Consider the following 23,113-nt stretch of genomic DNA (forward strand, 5'->3'; position numbering starts at 1 on the left):
GTTAAGCACTGGCCAGCTGGACCATGGCAAGGTTATATAAATTATTGTCGAAGATGGAGTGAGGCCTGATAGTCGGTGCCCGAAGGATGGAAGACTTACCATTTTTTACCATTTACCATACCTCTATAGTATAATCAAGCTCAGCTGTTTGGGAGCAGCTAGGTAGGAGTATCTTATTGAGTTGAAACTGAAGCCCAATTTATACTTCTGTGTTGCAGAGTTGCTGATACGCACATGCAGAAGTATAAACATGCTCCACAGCGTAGCTGGATACGTGTAGTCTACGGCGTGTGTTCAACGCAGAAGTATAAATTGGGCTTTAGCGGACGCAGTGTTTAAAAACTCCAGCAGTACAGCTGTGTCTAATCCACTCATAGTAGCACAACACACACAAACGCACAATTAACCAGTTTTCTGGTTAATTTTGGCAGCAGTTGATAAAATCTGTTTCTCCACCTGTGTGAAAGAGTTGCCTGAGGGTGTGCCAGTCTGCAGTGTCACACGCTCGTAGTGGTGTGCTTTGATTGGTGTTTGATCACTATCAAGGGGCCAATTAGCACCTCTTCTTTGGGTTGCGATTCTGGCTCAGCGCTTTTGGCTAATTGATGCCATCCTTTGTGCCGCTGCGTTTGTGGTGATAAGACCCACACTCCCTTTGTCTAATAGAGCTGCTGCTTTTAAAATTGCCCCCTAACTCACCACTCTCTCTGACACCGCGTGAGCTGCTCAGCTGTGACTTCGCCTTGTAGATAGACAGGAAAAATGACAGGAAGCTGGGTGTTAAATTCAGAGAGCGGGGTGATGCCTCATCTGAGGATCAGCTTTCTGATGTGTCTGTGTGAATTGAGGATTTGGTCCATCATATCATATGCTTGAATTAGGTCTTGTGAGCCTTTCTGTATTTGTGAAGGTTCAGTAATAAGAGATTTTTTACTGATACAGAGATACTAAACCCTCAGAAGTACAAAGGGGGAGCTCACAGGACCTTTTCCTCACAGTTTTCTTAGGTGAAGCACTTGAGACTGTGTTGTGTGATGGGGCTGCACGATATATAGTTTAGGCATCGTCATCGCGATGTGTTCATGCGTAATAGTCACATTTCAGGACGTGCGATGTCACTTAGGGCAATTAAATTAAACACGTCATGTTACAATGTTTTGATTCCTGACATAAGAGGTAGATTCACAGCGCTGTCTCTGTGTCTGTGTAAGTGACAGGCTGCTGCTACCTGAGAATCCCGAAGGGGGGGGGGGGGGGGGGGTTGGGGGGCAGGAGTGAACACGAGGTAACCACATGGCCTCCATCCACATGGTTGAGCATGTGCTTGTAAACACACTTGTTGAAAGCTGTGCACCTCAGTCCAGCACAGTTTTGCGCAGATATTTCCAGTTACAGTTGAATTTGTGCTTTTAGTCTCAGAAAAATGCTCTTATTTACCTTTTAAAAAGCCATTAAATGCCTGATTAAAGGGACGATTACTGTTGTTTTGCTGTTTTCCTCGGGTTTTGAGTGCTCGGCGCTGACTCAGCTCTTGATTGATCCGGACGTGAGACAGCGCGCGGGTGGGGGCAGGGCTGGTGATGTCATGGGCCCTTCATTTTTTAATATCGCAATATATATTGTCAAAAAAATAAATAGCTTGAAGTATCGTAATTAGGGCTGTCCCTAATGATTATTTTTTAAACGATTATTCTAACGATTATTTTTTTCGATTAGTCGACTAATCTATTTATTGAGAAACATATTTAAATAACTATTATTTTACGTTTTAAAGCAAACGATAAATTACTATATTTATATATAATAACAACAACAACACAAGCCTACTAAACCAAACCCCACACTTATAATCACTTACATGTACAACACGTTGTTTAGATCTATTACGCTAAAAATGGATAAGCTCCCATACATCACAACCGTGTGTTGCACTGTTTTCTGTGACCGCTAGATTTTGTGACCACTGGCAAGTAGTTCTCAGCAGACCGGTGCACTGGCCGATTCGAAACATGTTCGTTTCTAATGTTTACCCCGACTGGCCAAAACAGTTAAGTTTAGGGCTGAGGGTAAGGTGTAGGTATAGAAAGCTTCCGTTTTGCCAATGAACGCTCATAACCGTGAGCACTGGTCACAAAATTCCGACGGTGACAGAAAACGGTGTAACACCGCAGCGCCGACGGCGCTAGCTAAAATAACTTAAGGCAGCTAGCTTAGCTAAACACCTGAACTTATGAATAATGCTACTGTTTCTGGAAACTGCGAAATGCCATGCACAAATATAAACCAAAAATGTATAATTTCTGCCTGTGGCAGGTTTAAAACCTTTGGTAGACAGTCTTAAGTCTTTTTAAGGACACCCGCGGAGACCCTGATGTAAACGGTAACTTACTGTGTGACTCTGTTGACATAGTGCTCCTGGATGTTTGCGCTTCAAGTGCTCCTGCATAGCAGTTGTGCTACTGTGATAGACCATCCCCATTTTGCACATATGGCAGAGGACCACATTGTTGCCCTTTTGCGTGAAATGCTCCCAAACTTTAGATGCCCGCTGGCGTTTTTTTGTAGCTGGAGATCGCTCTCCGGAGTCCATGCTCTCCACAGGCACCGCCATGTTTACGACGCGCCGACGCGCGTTATGCAAATCGATGTATTTTCGTAATCGATGACGTCGATTATGTCGACGCGTCGCCCCAGCCCTAATCGTAATATTATTTTAGAGCCATATTGTCATTTGCCAGTATGACCAGGTTGATGATAGTTAAACAAGCATGACCACAATTGGTAAAGTTGGTCATACTGATACAGACCAGCTATACAATTTAGACTCTATTAAAACTAATGATATGCTGGTCAAGAACTGGTTAACCAGCTAGTTTACTAGTATATGGTATGTTTTCTACAGCACAACCAGCTTTTCACCAGCTTAGATTTTCTGAAACAGGCTAGCAGGAAAATCTGAGCTCTGGAGATAAAAGTTTCAGCACGGCTGTTTAGAAAGTTATTTGTTTGTTAGATAATTCACTGTTCCGCTGATTTCATTAATATTCTCCATTTACATTTTTGACTGTAATTCACACTTGATTATTTCAGTCATCAAGGGTACTTATGCTTAAAAGCTGTTGATGTATTTAAATGGATTCACAGCAACTGCATAAAACTTGTGCTGTAAGAAAATCGTATAAATATGACCCCCCCCACCCACCCACCCCCCTTCAATCATTTTGAGCCTGTCTAACAACTAACCGTCTCTCAAATGTTTCGTAAATTTAGTTCTTTTCTTTATTATTGTAAGTTATATTATTTTTAGTGCTGTCATGACTTGGGAAATATAAGTCTAAATAAACAAATTTTCATTTTATTTAAATGCTATATGTTTTTATCGTTTTATTTACTTTAGAGGACAACTTTATTTATATTCACATCTTAGTGTGCAGTACATTGACAATCATAAAATGTTACGTTCATATTTTTTATTTAATGCTCCCATCATTCACCCCATTTTGGGGTATATATTATAAAATATATAAAGTAGGAAGGGCTTGAATATTACAAAAAAATCCCAACTGGTTAATAAACCATTTTATTTTTTTTATTAATGTACATTTTTCTTCATGTAAATAAAAGTCGTACAAATTTCTCCCAAATTATTTGATATATGGTTATTTGTTGAAAGTTGAAATTTGACACATAACAGTGTAATGGAAAAATTGTTGATAATTCCTTGTATATAAACACATGGTTATAGTTTATAAGTATATAAGTCAATTAATTTGTTGACAGGAGTCTTCAGGTGTACCAGGAGACAGGAATCCAGCACAGCCGTCTGCTGGAGGAGCAGCAGAAGCAGGAAGGGGGAGATGGTCTTGGAGGTCCTCTGCGTTTCACTGACCCCTGCATTTTCTGGCTTCATTCCAACATGGATGGTAAGATAAGGATCCCCTTATCTTTGTAGATTATCCAGAGATGTGGAGAGTAGTGATGGGAGCCTTTTCTAAATCTCCTTGTTTCTCAGCTTTGGATAAAAGGCTGGACGAGCGTGTGGATGAGATGTTGTCTTCCGGACTGATAGAAGAACTGAAAGACTTTCACCAGCGCTTCAACGAGAAGAAAATCCAGGAGAACAGGTGATTGACAGGCATGGTTGGAATTCGGTTGGTGTAGTCAAACTGTTCAGTTGGCATAGATGTATTCTTTTGCATTCTTTGCCAGGAACACTGTGGTCTTCGTAACCTTCTAAAAATATCCCATTATGCCGTACTGGTTGATAAATGCATGAATAAGGGATTTAACAGGGAGAACCAGTTTTGTGGAGGTTTAGTGTTTAACATGTTCCAGCCTGTCGCAGGGAGAATGGCTGTGAGCGCTTTAAACTCTTTATCACTTCCTTGAAGGATGTGAGCTGAAGTGTAACTTTAAATAAACGGTCACATTTTGTGCTGTTTTGCATATTCAAATTTCTAGAGTTCCCAAATTAGCTCATGTTTTTAGCTTTTTTGAATGAGTGACTTCTAGAAGAGCTGATAACTGCTGACAGATTTACAGCACAGCTTTAATTTATTGCATTTTCTTCAGTAGTGATTGATTTACACAGTTTGTTTTAGGAATAGTCTGTTGATATTTCTGAGTACTACACTTTGTGGTGTATCTTCATTGTGGTGTATCTTCATGGCTAGGCTAGGACGGCACAGTGTCTGAAACGTGGCACTGGTAATGGGGTCAGGGTGCACCACAGAGTAGAGGGATCATATTCTCATTTACATCACGTTACTGTTAGAAAAGACTGTTGGAAGCTTCCTGTTTTTTTTTTATTTATTTTTTTTTCCTCCAATGGATTGAGTGGAACAATAAATTATAATCTTAAATGTTTATCTATGTAGTTATGCCCTTTGTTAGCAGGTGGGCTGAATCCTCATTTTCTTTTCTTTTTCATTTAAAGCAGCAGACTGTATTATTTAGTTTCTAAACTAAAAGCAGAAACATTTCTGAGTGGAGAAATGATACAACATTGTGTGTAATGGTACCAGTGTGCTGGAACGACCATCCCTGCTAATATATTCATTCTAAAAACTGGGCTGTTGGAACGCTTTTTGCAGGAGTTTTTCTTATGGCGCCACGTCTTAACATACTTACGTCACACGTACAGCCTTTAAGAAAGAATCCGGCTCAGTTTTACTAAACTCTAGTGGCTGGTGGAGCAATGGAGACTTCAGAAGGGGAAACTCAGAGCTCAGTAGCTCATTCACTCATAGTAAAAGTAAAGAAACGAAGGAGTGATGTTTTTGACTGAGCTCTCTCTCTCTCTCTCTCTCTCTTTTAAAGAAAAGAAAATGATTTTATGGTATACACATGTGGCTGAGGCTTATAGTAATACAGCTGTAACAACATATAGGGTGCACTGTTCAAGGTAGCGGAAATACATGTGAAGACCTGTAGCAGTGTTATAAGATTTCATATTTTTCGCTCCTGGGCTCCCCCTAAAGTTGCGGAGTTAAATTTACTTTCTCTCTGCTGTCATAAATACAAATTGCACAGCTCACACTTGTGGACAGGTTTACACATGCATTTGCGGACAATCTAAAAGATACAGAAACAACATCTAAAGTGAAAGAATTAGAGTAATATTACAGAATATAACACAAATATGACAACATTATGTGGTGTTTCACACTTCCCATGAGTGGGGTTGAGCAGCTCCACCTAAGTTACATAGTACAGTGTAACAAACTTGGACTGGCAGTGACCCAAATCTCCCTATTACATGTCAGTGGATCATCAATATGGTTTTGAAGCTGATATTTTAAAGTGAAATTGTTATATAATGTTGCTTTAAGTAGTCATTTTGCTTGGATAAGGTGATACCATTACTGAAGTAATATTTAAAAACAAAATGGCTACTTCATATCAAAACACTGAGCTTACTGATAATTTTTTTATTTGTTTAAGCTCAGCTGTGACAGTGGCTAGATATCATTACTCCTATAAAAGTAGATTATTGCATTTTGGTGGCTTTATTGCACAAATTAACTTTAAAACATGGATGTTTAAGGAGTTATTTGACTTTCTTTAATGATCCAGGGTGTAATTAAAGTCAGTGTATGTTGTAATATGTATTTTCCCATTTATTAGGTGCATATAAATCGCCTAAAGTGCTTAGAGAGGTTAAATAGAAAGTTCACCTTTTCACATTTCAGCCCTTTTAATAGAACAGCTTTAAGTAACTGGCAGAATGGGATGTATTTGTTAATATGCACTGAGTGTAATTATCTTTTAGAATAGTTTTTTTATTAAAACTGAAAATAGCAAAGCTTCTTCAAGTAAAAGAAATAGTCAGTGAATAGTCAGGCAGTGAATCATCCTCATTACTTTCACAACACAGAGAACTAAAGAGCATTGTGTAATTGCTTGTAGTAATGAGCTGCGTGTGAAACAGCAAACAAATCAGTTCTGTACTCGACTGGGTTCCCCAAAAACATATGAGCACTAAGATGTTTCTTTAACGGTTGAGCCAGGATCATTTTAATCACTCTCTCTAGCAGTTAAGATAATCGTAACACTTATACTGCATTTGCATTGCTCCGTCACGTCTACACACAGAAATGAATCCCATTCATTTTCAATGGGAAGCGTTTGTTCCATCGGACTAACGGTGCATCATAGGTCTAGCAGTTGAGGCCACCATATCAACTGCTTTGCAACACCATAGCAACCATTTTAAAACCCTGTAGTAGTCCCTTACCAACACTGTATCAACCACTTAGTAACACCAGGGTTTTCAAATAGCAACACCATACAGTCCACCTTTAAAGGAGAACTCTGGTGTAAAATTGACTTTTGGTGTAGTAAAACATGATGATAAAAAGTACTTAACTTTGATGAATAGCACACCTCTGTTCTCCCACAGCGTTCTGAGATCCAGAGATTGTAACAGTTTGTCCAAATACCCTTCAGACTGAGTGACACAGGGCATAATTTGTCCTGACAAATCGCTTTTTCCACCGTTATCCAGCTCAAAGTTGCTCCACACCTCCTTGCTAGAATCCAGAGAGTCCTGCTTGCCATCGGCTACTGGAGCCCTGAGAGAGCACAATCGGCCATGCTCTCACTGGGTGGGTAGATGGCGCTCTCTCCCTACATCACTCCAAAAAGTGATGTTGATCAGCACAGGGCGTCTGTAAACTGATGTATCGGAACCAAGTCGATGCGCTTTCCTCCGAGTGCGATGTGATGCTATTCGGTAATGAAAATGAAAAAAAAAAAAATGTTAAAGTAAGTTTGTAACTAAAAGTAAGATGTTTAACTATAGAATATTATGTAGAAATGTAAAAGAAGCAGCCATTTTTCTCAAAAAGATATGTTACACATACTTTAAACTAAAATATTTAGTAATTTTGTGTCTCTTACTTTCACTTTTACAAAATGTATATATATTACAGTCTTTGAATGTCTTATTTTATCATTAGAAAATTCTCATCCCAGTAAACTGAGAAAGTGCTCTATTAAAGAGTTAATTATTGATATTATAGTCTGTGCTGTTGCTTGCTGATTGTGCAGTGATATTGGCTGATTGGCTGCACTGCGGAATGTGTGCGCACACGCTTGTGTGAGTGTGTATGAGTGTGTGTGTGTTGCATGGGTGGATGTTGATGACACAGCGCTGTCTGGGGTCCAGGGATGGGTGGGGTTGCGGTGATTTGATGCGCCGGTGGCTGGCTGCCCAGAGTTCTGTCGCGACAGTCATAGCTCCGCCCCCACCTGACCCTCCCTGCCCCCCAATCAGCACCAGTCTCCGCTCAGGCTAGCGGCAGCAGCGGCTGACCATCCCCTGTCTAACGCAAACTGGCCACCCAAGCACTTTTCTCTCTTTCCACTTTCATGAACCTGCTCTCCCCCACTTTCTCCCGCACTCGTCTCCCTGCCCTGGCTTTGTCTGCCTCTCTTCCGCCGGACATCTCGCCTTTCACATGGTGCCGTCACAAAGCAGGAAGGTCAAACTTCGCTCCTCTCCACCGTCTCGCTCACTTTGAGTCATGCTCTCATATTTCTCTCCGGATAGCTGCCACTATCCGCCCCAAGGACTCCTCGGCGGTGTGTGTGTGTCACACACACACATCTCTGTATATTTCACATACGGACTGATTCTGAGGGCATGTAGGAATATAATATGGGTGATGCACAAATGCACCAGTATGAGAATTGTGGATTGATGCTGATACATAAATGTTTATGAAATGTAGAAATTGGGACTGTATCTGATTTTCTTGGTATTTGAGAGAAAAACTACATTAAATGTTACCAGTGCTGTATATTTTTTATAAAATGTATAGATGTTTTAGCCAATTATTCCATTGTTACATACAGTTCTGCTCCTCATGAATTCTTAAATACATCAGGAAGTATGTTGAAATATTGTTTAAATACAAACTTCTGACCAGCACAGGTTTTAATTATTCATTTAATTATTTTTACTTATTTTTGTCCTTAATTTCTCCTAAATTCTAGTCATTTCTAGTCCCCCCAACTAGCAGCACTTCTGTCACAGGAAGCCGCCAGTGCTGGAAGGCTGAAAGCTAACTTTCTCGTGAGTCAGATGACCCTAGTGTACCTTTTCGACTTCTGCTTGTCATTTGTTACACTAACAGACGCACACACTGTCTTGTCATTTCTGATGATTGTGGCATCATCTGAAAACAAACTAAATTCTGCTATAGCCATGCCACATTAAAGCCCTAAATATTTTTTTATCATCTGTTTATTTTTGATTGCTGCAAATATTTTCTTTTTTTTTTTAATCCGCTGATTCCGGCATGATTGTGATCTCATTAGCATAGTATCAGTCTGTTATTAGACCTGCAGCTAATAACAGCTCTGATCTTTATATGCGTATAGGGGATAAATCTACTGCCTCACCCACATCTTAATGAGTGGTTTCTGATATAGCCTAGAACATACATTCCCAATTAAAAGTTTTAGAGCACCCCCATTTATTCCCTTTATTTCTGCCATTTTAACCATGTAAAGAATTTTTGTAGTAATTTTTTTTTTACAATTATATTGTAAAAAAAAAATGATAAAAAAAATGTTAGTGTTTAAAAAAAGATCTTACAGCTGGTAAGTAGCAATGGAAATAAACTAAGCTTTGGAAATGGATTAAAAAAAGTCCATTTAAAAACCTTTGTCTGTAGTAAAGCAGCATTATAACAGATAGTGTTACGGCACTCTCTACTGCAGAATTTACACACTTGCACACAGCACATTCACACTTTCATCATAATAACTAGAAAAAGACACAAACACTGTACAAACATTGATGTCAAATGGCTTTGGATTTCTGTATCAGTATGTCCGATAAATTAATTGTATGTTTTGCTGATGATATGACTGTGTAAAAGCATTTATGTTTTTAAGGGTTTTGAACTCTTACATCCACTTCACTTTCTGCCATTATTCATACGTCTCTTTCTAATTCTCCTCTGATTGAGTGAATTTAGCTATAGAACCACACTGAACTTGAATGGCATAACTATTCTAGTTCTCAAATATTTGCTTGTAGTGAAAGTTGGCTATGATAAACCAAGACCTTTTATTCTGGTCTCTGTTTCAGTCAGGACTACCAGCATGGCATCTTCCAGTCCATTGGGTTTAAAGAGTTCCACGAGTACCTGACTGCAGGAGCAGATGTCAGCCAGGAGGAACGAGAGGAGCTTAAAATGAAAAGTAAGGCCTCTTCTACCCCAAGTAGAACCTTTAAACTGCTGGATAATTTCCTTTAGAGCCCTTTACTGGAGTGTTCCAATGTATCTTTCTGACAAAAAAAAGTTTCAGACTTTTGCCAGAGAAGTGTAAAGGATCGAAATGTTCTCGCAAGTGTCTTTGAGTTTGAACATTTGTGAAAGCCTTCATGTTCTCTGACTGCTGAAAACTTTCTTTATAATACTGTAATTCTTTCCTAGGAGCATTCTGACCCCAGAGATAGATTTGGTAGATTTATGTCAAAAGCCTTTTTCTTTCTCACTCTGTGTCTAGTTTTTTGCACCATATCCAAAACTTACAAGCAGTCAGCGTGTTTGAGTACGGAGCCAAACAGAATTAACAGAAAACATACTGAATACTGAAAAGTTCAGTATTGTTCCTTAGTTCAAATCTGGATTTGAGAAATCTATGGTTATACTGCAGTAGTAACATAGTATTATGTTGTCAGCTGTTATTATACTTTTACTCTACTCCAAACTACTATAATTTTAAATGTGCTGTGATATTGTAATGCTGATGTGCTCTATTAATTAGGACTGCAAATAATGATTATTTTTGTAGTCTACTAATCTGCTAATTATTTTGGCTTAGCCAATTAGTAAACGATTATTTCTGCCATGTCTTCCATCTCTAAAAACGATAGAAACAGCTGAACATGAGATTTAAAAGGCATTTATATGTCTAGAAGTTGTTTAAATGTGGAAAGTACTGATTAAGTAAATATGTAATCTGTTGTTTTTGGCCACTTTTGGCGAGACGGACTAAGTTGAGTGTAACCTGTGACCAAGTGAGCTATTTACCCATCTCCCATTGCGTTTCTTTTCCCAGAACTTTGTGTAATGTGGTACAGTTACAAATTAACAACAATGAAATTTGTAGTCGACAAATTTAAATAATCTTTGCAGTCCTACTATTAACGTAGTGTCAAGGCTGTGCTGAGGCACTGCATTAATGTGATGTTGCAATGTTGTATATTTTTTTTATCCAACAATGTTGCTGTGCTGTGGTGTTGCTCTGCTGCATTGACTCTGTGCTACATCATTGCTTTTATGCAGTGTTGCTGTGTTGTGAAGTGGCAGTGTTGTGGTTCTGTTGTGCTGCATTTTTAATGCTACAGTTTTACAGTTTAACAGTGGTGTTTTGCTGCAGTTTGGCTCTGTTGAATTAGCTGTGCTGTAGTGTTGCAGTTCTTTGGCGCTCCAGCTTTGCACTACTGCTCTGCTGCATTATTGCTCTGCTAAAGTAGGTGTGCTGAGGTGTTGCAGTTGTTGCAGTGCTGCAATGTTACTATCATGCATTGTTGGTGTGCTGCAGTTATGAAGTGTTGCAGCTCTTGCTGTTTGGGTACATACACACTAGAGGCTGTCTGAGTGTTAAAAACGTATTTGTTGTAGTTGTTCTGATTATTGTTATTATTATTCTTCCCTATTCTTTTTCTGCCATAGAAATGATTGGCCAGAAGAACCCATAAGACGTAGAGACTAGGTCATATGGTAATACTTTACACCGCTACTCAGCCGCTCGACATGAGGCAAAATTAAACATTAGGTCTCGTAACTTCCTTACCCTGATAGCTATGAGAGAATTCTTAAGTTATTTGATTCCTTGGTTTATTGCAAATCAGAAAGGTCAGTGAAGCTCCGCCCACATAGATTTTTTGCTAATTAGACATAAAACGTCATGATTGGTCAAAATTCCTAGGACTAGTTGGCACATTATGCTAACAACTCAGCAGAGTGTGTGCGCCTCAATAATTTTCAAAAACATCTTGACATTTGCAAACAATATGGCCGCCATATGCAAATTAGTCCTACCCAGGAAGAGCCAACTTACTCTAACAGTTATAACTTTTGAATGCTTAACCTGACATGAATGACACTTCCGACCTTTGATCATGACATGATTCTGAGGTATCCTGTCAATTTATGTAGACATACGCCCCCAGGGGGCGGAGCCAGTGCTAGAAATCTGTTTCTCAAGAACCATACAAGCTATCAAGCTCAAAATGAGCTTGATAGCTTGAGCTAATGAGACACCAAAGGAGATTTGATATGTACGTTTTGTGGTCGCTATTAGCCAGTAAGTTTCAAGAAAGCTTTCGACAGGCAAAACATTCACCAATCAGGATGAAACTTGTACACAATATGTAAATCAGGGCCTGCTATCATTCTTTAAAGTTTTGTATGGATTGGCCTCTTGGGGGTGCTACATCTAAATGTACACGTCGCCTAGCCTTTGTGTGATTTTTTTTTTTTTTTTTTCAGTTGTATGCTTTAATGTAGCCTTTACAACTTTGCACTTACATTTCTTTGCCAAAAATGCTTTGTTTTTCTTTAGTGGCCTGTTGTGTGAAAATTGCTCTTTTCAAACTAGTCCGTGGATATTCAACCAGTCAAATAAACTTGGGTCTTGATGCAATGCTCAGACCGTGTAGGTAAATATTATCAAAAATAATTTTAACACCCTTGCTGGCCATACTGCATCCACCCAGCTGTGGTTATAGGATTGTTCATCACAGGGATCTGTCTGCGCTGATTCTATCGATCTGTTGTTGGAAACAACCAGTAAAACCAGTGTGTATTTTTCAGGCCACTGAAGCTTGAGGCTTTATTCAGATCTGCCCACATGCTCATGCATCCCATCACTCTATCTCCGGTAGAGATCCTGATGCAGGATGGTGGGGTGGAAAGGGTTTTTGAGTGCTTTGGGGAAAGTTGGCAGTGCCGATTTGTATTGAAGCTAAAATATGGATTTTGTCTCAATCTCTTTCTCACAGGTGTTGAGGCCTTGAAGCAGGCGACGCGTCGCTATGCCCGGAAACAGAACAAGTGGGTCCGCAACAGATTCCTCAAGAGTAAGAATGCAGCCCTTTTACCTTTAACAGTCAACCCCTAAACCGAAGAATAGCCCCTGTAATAGACATATATAATATAATAATATAATAGACATTTTGTTAAATTCTATGGAAAATTAGTTTTTCATAGTTTTTCTCAAGAATGGAAACACTGTCGTAGATGGTACAGATTTCTCTGATCATTCAAGTTTGTCACAAAGATCAAAATTCAAATCCAGAAGACAAGCCAAATAATTCCTCAGACTCACAAAACTTCTGGAAGCTTCAGGCCTAAACCATTGTGTAGCATTGTATTCAGCCTACATACATTATCAACATGTAGCTGCAAGTTTAAATTTTTATTGTTAATATAAGCGGTTTATGTTTGAGCTGTGTGTAAATCAAGTAGCCACTCCCATCTCATTTGTGTCATTTATGCTGAGATTTCTTATCCCCTGAAATTCGATCACAAAATGTTGAGGTAGAGCCGCACTGCCGTGGCATTAAAACTTTTCTTTCAAACTTGGAGATTCGGTGCTTGGGCAGTTTCACTATGTTGAAGCCCCAGAGTCCGCTCTATATCATAAAATTTGTCGTGAAGGACAACCGCTTTGACCTGTGTTCTGTCCTCTGCTGCCCTGTCAAAATGTGCTTCACTATTGTATATTTAAGGTCTCGGTAAATTGCGGAATCCACCGGAGATCCGATTTAAACCTATAGGTGGGCGAGGCCATAAATACTATTTTACAACTTGACGTAAACCCTGTCCTTTTTCTAATCGGCTCATTTTTCTGAATATTTTTTTTACTAGCTACTGCAGACAATGGAGGTTAAAAAAAACAGTTCAAATGCAGCATGCATATAGAACTTTGAGACCTATTGTATTTCACAAAGAATAAGAAAGTGGATTTTAGTGCAAGGAAACCTTTAAGTGGTTAATAAGCAAAAAGACCATGAATGAAAACGTCAGCATGACTGTGCTATTCTTCAGAGCTGTCCTTCTTTTCTCTTTTTGCTATTTTAGTTGGTAATATCATATGAGAGTGACTCAGGCTGGAGAGAGAGGTTTATTTCTGCTGCTCAAGGCACTGCAATATGCAGTAGATCATGTCTCGCTGGCGTGTGGTGTAGACGTCAGGGGAAGCAGTGGCTGTATGTCTGGCTTCATGTTAATGTTTTGCTGGTAAGGGTTAAGTCTCTGTATGTGTCGGTACTGATGTCTGCCTCAGGAGCCGCTCCACTGAACACATCAGCGCACGGTACATGCAGATCTCACATGACTGAATACGCTTGATGTGTGTTCCTGAGTCCACACTACACACTGGTGTCATGCTTGTGTCTGTGTATTGAGTGTGTGTGAGTGTGTATGAGAGAGCGTGTGTCTCTCTTTCTCCACTCTCGGCATGGTTTAATGGCCAGGCAATCACAGCCTCCTTTAACGAGATGGGATTCACACAGACCATTAAACACACAAACAAGGCAGCAGCCCCGGCCTGCATGGGCCTCCTGCGCTCACGGCCCTGAGCCTCTGGCCTCTCTGATTTACTCACTGCTGGCCCAGGCAAGGAGCAAACCCACTGACATCTGTTCTACCTGTGCTCATAAGTGATTAATCAGAAGCTAATGAGGAATTGAGATTTATTCATCATCATTAATTCATGTATTAAAATTACTCTGTAATATAAGCCATTTATAGGATATATATAGTAAACTTCTCCTGGCTTTCATCTCTTTACCCGAGTATCTATACATCTTTTCTCACCTGTGTGTATAGTAGGGCTGCAGATATATCGCTTAAGCATCGTCATTGTGATGTAAGCATGCGCAGTAGTCACATTGCAGGACATGCAGTGTCAAGGCAATTAAATCTAATACGTCAATGCAATGTTTTGATTCTTCACACAAGAAGTAGATACACAGCGCTGTCTCTGAGGCTGTGTAAGTGACAGGCTTGCTGCTGCCTGAGAAGCACGAGGGGTGGGGGAGGAGCACGAGGAGGAGGGTGGTTAGGAGTAAACACGAGGAAACCGCATGGCCTGCATCCACATGGTTGGGCACTACTTGTAAACGCACGTGTCGAAAGCTGTGCACCTCAGTCCAGCACAGTTTTGCGCAGATATTTCCAGTTACAGTTGAGTTCATGTTTTTAATCCCAGAGAAACGCTCTTATTTATCTTTTAAAAAGCCATTTAAATGCCTGATTAAAGGGTCGATTACTGTTGTTTTGCTGTTTTCCTCGGGTTTTGAGTGATCAGCGCTGACTCAGCTCTTGATTGGTCCGGACGTGAGACAGTGCGTGGGTGGGGGCGGGGCTGGTGACGTCGTGGGCCCTGCCTTGTTTAATATCACACCATATATATTGTCGAAAAAAGAACATTTGTAGTGTAAAACCTTTTCCAATATCTATCTTTTTCATTTAAACTACTTTTAATTATTATTATTATTATTTTTTAAGTAAGTAGAAATTTAAAATTGACCTTTTAAACTACAGTTCTGAGTTGTAGGTGCCCTTACTTGCTGATTTCTGTCTCCAAAAGTTTCAATTTGTCTTGTCTGGTGGCCAGATCCACCCCAGCCATGGACATCACACAGGCTTTGTTTTCTGTGTCATGCACATGGAAGTTGGGCAAACTTCACGGAAAAGACACTAAGTGACTATGCCTGTGACAGTGCCTTTATTTTGCAAGAGGTATATGGTGGCTGTACAGAAGGCTTTGCAGGCCAGTGCTTTATGATTATAGCATTCTTATTTTTGTATGATCACGGTGTGATTTGTTATTTTGCTATATTGCGATTATCTCGACATAGCTTTATCTAAAATAAAAAAATAGCATTTAAACATCAAAGACCTGACAGGGCATTGGGGTAAGCTCGGGCAGAGAATCCAAACTCAAGTTTATCTTTTCCTAAACCAAAATTGACGAACAAAATTAGATAAAGACTTAAAAATTAACAAATAGAGTTGCATTAGTAGTGAACTAGATTAACAAAGCATTGTTGCATCCAGATAAAGTAGAAAAAAATGATTTGATGGGGAAATATAAAACTGGTCATCTCATGTGTAACTGAATATGCTTGCATCTTATTCTCAGTCTTGACTCTATCTTGCCCTCATGCAGTTCTTCCTGCCCTCCTTCTACCTCTCCTAACATCTATCTATCCATCCATCCACCCTTTCCACGCTCTTCCTGTAATGGTCCACCATCCTGTGGGACCCCCTTTGATCCTTTTCCCGTTCTGCTCATTGACTGGATGTCAGCCCTCCTCCCACGCCACCACCACCGCCACCACCTCCTTTCCTTGCTGTTCCGCCACAACAGCAGAGTGTGTCTCGGATTTCCTGTGCAAGTCGTTTATCTCTCAAGCCAATCCAGCCTCCCCACATCCCCACCCCCTCCCACGCCAAGTGTTCATCATTTCCCCAGAGTCGCCTGCAGGCCCGGCCCCGCTGTACTGCAGCTCTGAGGCCGGGGCGCTGAAGACGGGCCTCTGTCCACTCCCTCTTGGCCTATTAGCAATCCAGTTAGAGCTAAAAGGATGGAGTGGAAACAGTGGCTAAACCTGATTAAGTGTTTGTCTGTCTCCTGCCATATGGCCCCACACTCTGCCGCCTTCAGGTTAAGACTTACTTCAGGTTAGTGTGGAAGGCTGGGTCCGAGGTGAGAAGCAGAGACTGTATAGAACATGCCTGTTGAGAATATAGATGAGTCATACTATTATACTATGAGTTGCATTTACCATGTTACATTTGACAGTATTTTTTACATCACTTTTTTAATCCACAACATGAAAGATATCCTTCAAATATCTTTCTTATTATTAATATTCTTGTTTGTATTCAGACATGGAATTCATTTTCACAACACAATGTGAAAGATTGGTCATTTTATTCCAAAAATATTCCAAATATCTTCATATTTGGTCGTGTTTCTGACCTAGTACACATAAAAATGAATTTGTATAGTCTAAGAAATCTATAAACATCTTACACATTGTATTTTTTGTGACTAAGTGGTTGGGTTGTGAGTGACGGACCCTGTCTAACACGAATCAAAGCAATGTAATAATGATTTTCATAGATAAAGTTCTACAGCTCTAGAAAAAATAAGAGACCACTTAAAGATGATGAGTTTCTTTAATTTTGCCAAATTGGAAACCTCTGGAATATAATCAAGAGGAAGATGGATGATCACAAGCCATCAAACCAAGCTGAACTGCTTGAATTGTTGCACCAGGAGTGACATAAAGTTATCCAACAGCAGTGTGTAAAACTGGTGGAGGAGAACAAACCAAGATGCATAAAAACTGTGATTTAAAACCAGGGTTATTCCACCAAATATTGATTTCTGAACTCTTACAACTTTATGAATATGAACTTGCTTTTTTCTTTGCATTATTTGAGGTCTGGAAGTTCTGCATCTTTGTTGTTATTACAGCCATTTTTAATTTTTTTGCAAATAAATGTGCCTCTGGACCCTATGTCACATTATTAGCCATTATCACATTATCTTATGACTGCGGCACATTCATTATGATTACATCACAAAATTGTATGTTGCTAATGAACAGTGACACACAATCCTAAAAATGTAATAAATATATTTTTTTTGCCAAGTACAGTAAACATACAAATGCAACTATAGACCATAAAATAATACACTGAGCATTTATTACGTGTGTGAAACCTTTGCAATTCTAGTTCTTTTTAACTTCTTAGAATTAGTTGCTTTTTGAATTACAATCTCTTTTGACTTGGTTTGCCTGATCTTGGCACAGGTTTGAGACCCCTGTGCTTCTAAACCATATGTCACATTTATTAGCCGCCTTTTAAATCCTAAAAACAGACTTGCCCATCACATTATCCCACCCACTGCTCATTCATTATAATTACATCACAGAGTCGTACGTCACTAATACTCTCTGGCCCTTTGTGTGTCTTCATCAGTGAATCCAGCAGGTCGCTGAGCTTCATTTAAGCCTATAGACTCTTACTCCCCCTCTCGGTTCTGACCCAGTAGCCTACTCAACTCAAACGGTCAGCTCACTACTTGCTCTGCTTCCGTAGCTCCAGTGCTACTGTTGTCCTCAGAAGACCTCTTGCTTTTCCTTAAATTGCCTTTATTGGACTCCTGACCTGCTTTTGCTCATGGTTAAGCTTCCACCCCTCCCTCAACCTCCAGGGCCTCATGGGGCCCTCAGCTGACCGCTCTAATCTGTTCAGCATTAGCCGGCTGCCGGGAATTTAGCTGTGTGGCGGGATCTGGGAGCATGAAGCTCTGGGGGGATTTAAGGCCCCCTGAGGTGCTGAGGGATATATACTAAGTGATTGGTTCATTATCCTCCACACCTTAAGGGGGCAGCATTGGCAGAATGAGGTGAGAACGTTGTATAGGCCCCAAAATATTTCTGATTAAGGGTTAAAGTAGTTTAAAGTTGATGTTGGATGTCTTTTACATACAGGCGTAGGACTTCAATACAGTCATGCACAGTAGTACCCTATTTTACGCGCACTAGGGCACATTTAAAATCCTTTAATTTTCCCCAAAACAGTCAGTGCGCCTTTTAATCCAGTGCATTTTATTTATAAATTTTACCAGTCAGGTTGTAAAGGAGCAGTAAAGTTACTCCACTGAAGTACAGCGTTATACAGGAGTTTCAGTTTATTTCTCAAGCACTGGGGATGGAGTTGTATTAGCCACTAACCACTATTTCCCCGTTCAGAGGGGAGTATTATCAGCCTGTATCCTGCTTCTAACCCTGGTTAACACGCTGGAGCAGCGTTAGCATTACCCGGTAACTGCGTTAGCGCTTTTGCTGTTCAGAGGGGAGTATATCAGACTTTAATCTGCACGTTTACCATGTTAAAACAAGCTACATTGGATGAACCGCTAACTAATATCTCACTAGCTTACCGAAACTCTCTGGGTTACTCCACTAGCGGATAGTCGCTACTGCTCCTGCCTTAGTGCTGGTGAAATTTGAAAATCTAAGCTTGCTATAAATAAACAAAAGTGCTTTACTCACCCAAATAAACAGTTTTTTTTGGATAGAAATCTGTGTAGATTAACATCCAATGCTTGTTTGACTTTAAAAGAGTTTTTATTACAGTTTTGTTTACTTAGCTTAGCTTTACTTAACTTAGTTAGCACAAGTTTCTTATAGTGTCTCTTAAAATGTGCCTTATAATCTGATGCACCTTATATATGAAAAGAGACCAGAAAGTAGACGTTCATTATTAGTGTGCCTTATCATCCGGCACGTCTCATAGTGCAAAAAATACAGCATTTAAAAATATAACCATTTTCCTCATAGCCAGTTCCCTCTTAGAAACTGTGGCCAATTTTTCACAGCAAACTCTTAACCAGAAATAACTCAAGACACAGTATCATTCCATATTTAGGCATATAGACATACACACATTTATAAAAAGTACATACAGACACCTTCACACCCACCCATGTACATAGAATAACCAATTCAGAGCATGCTAAGAGCATCACATTTACCTGATCTTGATTGATGATTTTGGGCTGTGGGAGACAAGCAACATTTCTAGAGGAAACCCATTCAGACACAGGGAGAACATGGAAACTCCACTCAGGTAGGGACTTGAACCCAAGACTCCAGTGCTGAGGCAAACGTGTGGACCACCAAGCCTAGTAGGCTGAATAATATGTAATTGTGCCATATTCTGGAACATTGCATTGAGGATTTGTTTGTTTTCAGCCTCAAGAGCATTCGTGAGATGAGGAACTGCTTTACAAATGCCTCTCCACATACACACTAAAGCTTTTACCAATAAGGAGAACAGTTTTACTGCTGTACAGTCTAGTGCTGCAGGACTTTATACTCCTCTAATTCATGATTATCATTGATTATTGTGACTAATAGGCTCATGTTCAGCACTTTCAGAGAGTTTTCTTCTATTGTCATTTGCTTTTCTTTTTCTATGGAAATTCTACTACAAGTAGTTGATTTCACTAACAAGAGGGGTGTGTTCATTAACTTTTGGACATATGGTGTGTATTAGGTTGAGTACATTCCTGGTTGATAGGTTAATTGAGCTCAGAAATTATCGTCAGCTGCAGCCAGAAAAGCGAAAGAGAGTGTGTCTGTGCCTGTTTCTCTGTGCGTTTGTGTGTAGAATGTACAAAGGCTCTGTGTTGGGTGTTAGTAAGCATCTATCAGTGTTTGATTAGAGGCAGGGTATTATTTGTCTGGACACAGGGGTTCATTTCTTTGGCAAAGAATGGACAAACCCACCCCTCCCCCTCTGTTTTTTTCTGAATGGCCATTGTTGGCTGTGTATTGAACTGTACACTGACTGTTACTGAATTAGACAAGCCAGTGTTTTGAATGATGAGGCCTGGCCCGGACTAACCCCATGGAGGGGAAAACCACCCACAGAATGGCCTGTGTGTATGATTGTTGTGTGTGTTTGTCTGTAATAGAGAGGAACGTGCAGGCACTGCAGCTCGCATGTTACAGGAGTTAATTGACTTATAGTGGACAATCACACTAACTCTGGTGTCTGTCTGTGAGTTTCTTTATGCAGTGTGTGTGTGTGTGTGTGTGTGTGTGTGTGTTCATGTCTATGTGGAGGCAGTGGTGGAGGGATTCAGTGCTGACGAAGCGTAGAGCAGCAGTTTCAGTCTGCTGCAAGGAGGCTCTGTGAGCGTTAAGTAACAGCTCCTCTCCTTTTGTCAACGGCAGGAGAAACTTGAGCAGGATGTATAACAGGTGCGGCACTGAAAAGTATCTCCTTACACACGGCACACCTACTTCTCTCTCTCTAGAGGCCCTGTGTAGCACAAGCCACCCCACACACAACACATCTACTCAGTTTTTAAGGCTGTCAGCTGTCAACTACTTCTCATGTGTGTGTGCATGTGTGTGTAAGTGCATGCGGATGCTTTTGACCAAATTGGACAACGAGCATCCAGTATAATGTACCGTTTGACGTGAGTGTGTGTGTGTCCCAGATCACTCTGTAAAGAAAGGCTGTTTCTGTATTAGTGAGTTGCTGAAAATGTGCACTGTTATCACTGATACTGGTTTAAGAATGGTAATAAAGAGTCTGATCAGGGTTGTTGGAAAATATTGCTTTATTGAAATATCACAATATTATGTTTTGAAATACTGTATAAATTCTCAAAAACAGTATTGATTTTAATTAAAAATGAACATGGTAAAGTTTGTTGTCAGACAGTGGTTCATTTTATTTAGTGTTTATACCCCAGCCACTAGGTAGCAGAGTTGTACTGTATCTACATATTGCTCTTGTCTGATTGTATAAAAAGTGAACTTTTATTTAACACAGATTTTGTTTTGAAAAAGACCTTAAAGTTGTTTAGGTACATTTTTGAATACTATGGGAAGTAATAGGAACCATAGATTCCAGGTCATTAAACCTTTATATAATCCAGACGCTAAGTTATTTTATTTCCTGTGTATACTATTATTTGTCAGGGTCCTGTATTAAATTAAAGCTAATTTTACTCTGTGATCCAAATAGTTATATATATATATATATATATATATATATATATATATATATATATATATATATATATATATATATATATATATATATAGAGGTGTGCCAAAAAATCGATTCACATAAGAATCTTGATTCTCATTTACTACGATTCAGAATCGATTTAAAATGTCCCAAAATCGATTCTGAGGGGCGGGTTTTAGACTGATTTTGGGCTGGGTATTTTTGTTGGACCTGGCAACCCTGGGGATAGCGCTTGTCCTTTCAAACGGAGATCTTCCAGACACACACAGAGCGTAGGTGTTTGAGAATCACCGGTAAGATGGCAGAACAAGCACTATATTACCTTAGATTAACGTGTAGTTTCAATGTTTTATGGCAGAATGCTTCATAACAAGCATAAAAAAGATCGCTAGTAGTTAGTTTCAGTAACTGTTAGCTAGCTAACTAGCTAACTTTCCAGTTCCACCTTAAATAACGCTACAGGTGGCAGCGGGCTGCAGCATTTAAGGCGGAACGGAAAAATACAATAAGCTAATCAGAGCTAATTTCAGCTCCTCATCACAGAGGAATTAAGGAATGGACCATATGAATTAATTTCTCCACCTCCTGCCCCTTTCTGAAGAAATACAACGACCTTAAATTAACTAGTTAATCAGCAGCTGCTCCTGAACTTTAGCGCTCCACTGCTATCATCACATCAGCCCAGCAGCGTCACCTACACACCACCGCTAGTAGCCTGGTAATAAAGCAGTGTTATTTATTATTTATTTATTGTTCATTAACGTCATTGTGATATCCCAGTGATTCCTCTGTCACTGAGGACCCACATTCCTGCACATTTTATTGTTTTTGTAACACATTACCTGCTCCAGGACCAGTGTATATTATGGAGGGGTTTTTTTTCAATAAGATTCATAAGCCAGAAGCAGAAATTTTTATAATTCAAATCGTTTTGAATCAAAAATCGATTTTGAATCGAATCGTGGCCCCCAAAATCGGAATCGAATCGAATCGTGAGATAGTAAACGATTCCCACCCCTATATATATATATATATATATATATAAATATAAATATACTTTTGGCCAAAAGTAAAAAGGTATTCAACTCTGAAAGAAATCACATCCATATTCAGTGCAGGAAACTCCACTTACTTACCCTTGAACTTTCACATTTTGTCACCGAACAACCACAATTTGTTCAGTTACTTGAGATTGAACAAAGTTGATGGAAGATAGATAGAGCTAAATACAGTGCAATCCTGGAAGAAAACCTGTTGAAGGCTGCAAAAGACTTGAGACTGGGAAGGAGTTTGACCTTATAGCAAGACTATAACCATAAACATACAGCCAGAGCTACAGTGGAATGGTTTAGATCAAAGAATATGCAATAAATGTGTAATAAATTTAAAATACATTAAGTTTGTGATTGTTTGTAAGGTGACAAAATGTGCAAAAGTTCAAGAGAGTATGAACACTTTCACAAACCATTGTTTCTCACTAGTCACTGTAGCGTGTTTTATTTTCCAAGGCACATGGCATAAGTCATGGAACACGATGCTACTGGCTGTCGTCTGAAATGTGGCAAATCAATGTATATTCCTTTCTCTCTCTCTTACTCCCTTTTCCCCTTATATGAACACATGCGCATACACACTCGTGCTAAGACACAAACATGGCAAATTAGTCTGCATAACAGTAAGAGTAAGGGGAAAGTCCTGCAGCTGTAGCTGTCAGCTGAAGACAGGTGCACTGTACTGAAATTTTTGACCCCCTTCCCACTTTACAGGCCCTCGTATCACAAAAGCACCAGCAGCAGGTGTGATGCCGCAGTTTGCTCTCTGACGGCCCCTTTCCATACTCCGGCTGAAAGCTCTGGCAGCGTGCGCGCACACACACAAACGCACACACGGCTCTGTTCCCTGCAGCAGAAGCAGTGGTGAAGCCCTTCTGAAGTGGCACCACCCTATTGAGATTGACACTCGAGAGTTCGGTGGTCAAGAAGTGTTGTTCGCTCCCCTTTTCTCTCCAT

General features: G+C 39.8%; 1 protein-coding gene across 1 annotated transcript in view; it reads left to right on the forward strand.

Annotated features, from left to right (window-relative positions):
- The window catches only part of trit1 (tRNA isopentenyltransferase 1), a 65,322-nt gene that overhangs the window by 29,838 nt on the left and 12,371 nt on the right, over window positions 1–23,113 (forward strand). Inside the window, exons 5-8 of the mRNA XM_007249276.4 lie at window positions 3,781–3,923; window positions 4,013–4,124; window positions 9,602–9,714; window positions 12,527–12,604. Coding sequence (XP_007249338.1) covers window positions 3,781–3,923; window positions 4,013–4,124; window positions 9,602–9,714; window positions 12,527–12,604 — 446 coding nt within the window. The remainder of the gene's footprint in view (window positions 1–3,780; window positions 3,924–4,012; window positions 4,125–9,601; window positions 9,715–12,526; window positions 12,605–23,113) is intronic.

The sequence above is a fragment of the Astyanax mexicanus genome, chromosome 3, assembly GCF_023375975.1.
Source record: "Astyanax mexicanus isolate ESR-SI-001 chromosome 3, AstMex3_surface, whole genome shotgun sequence".
In the NCBI taxonomy this organism is placed as follows: Eukaryota; Metazoa; Chordata; class Actinopteri; order Characiformes; family Acestrorhamphidae; genus Astyanax; species Astyanax mexicanus.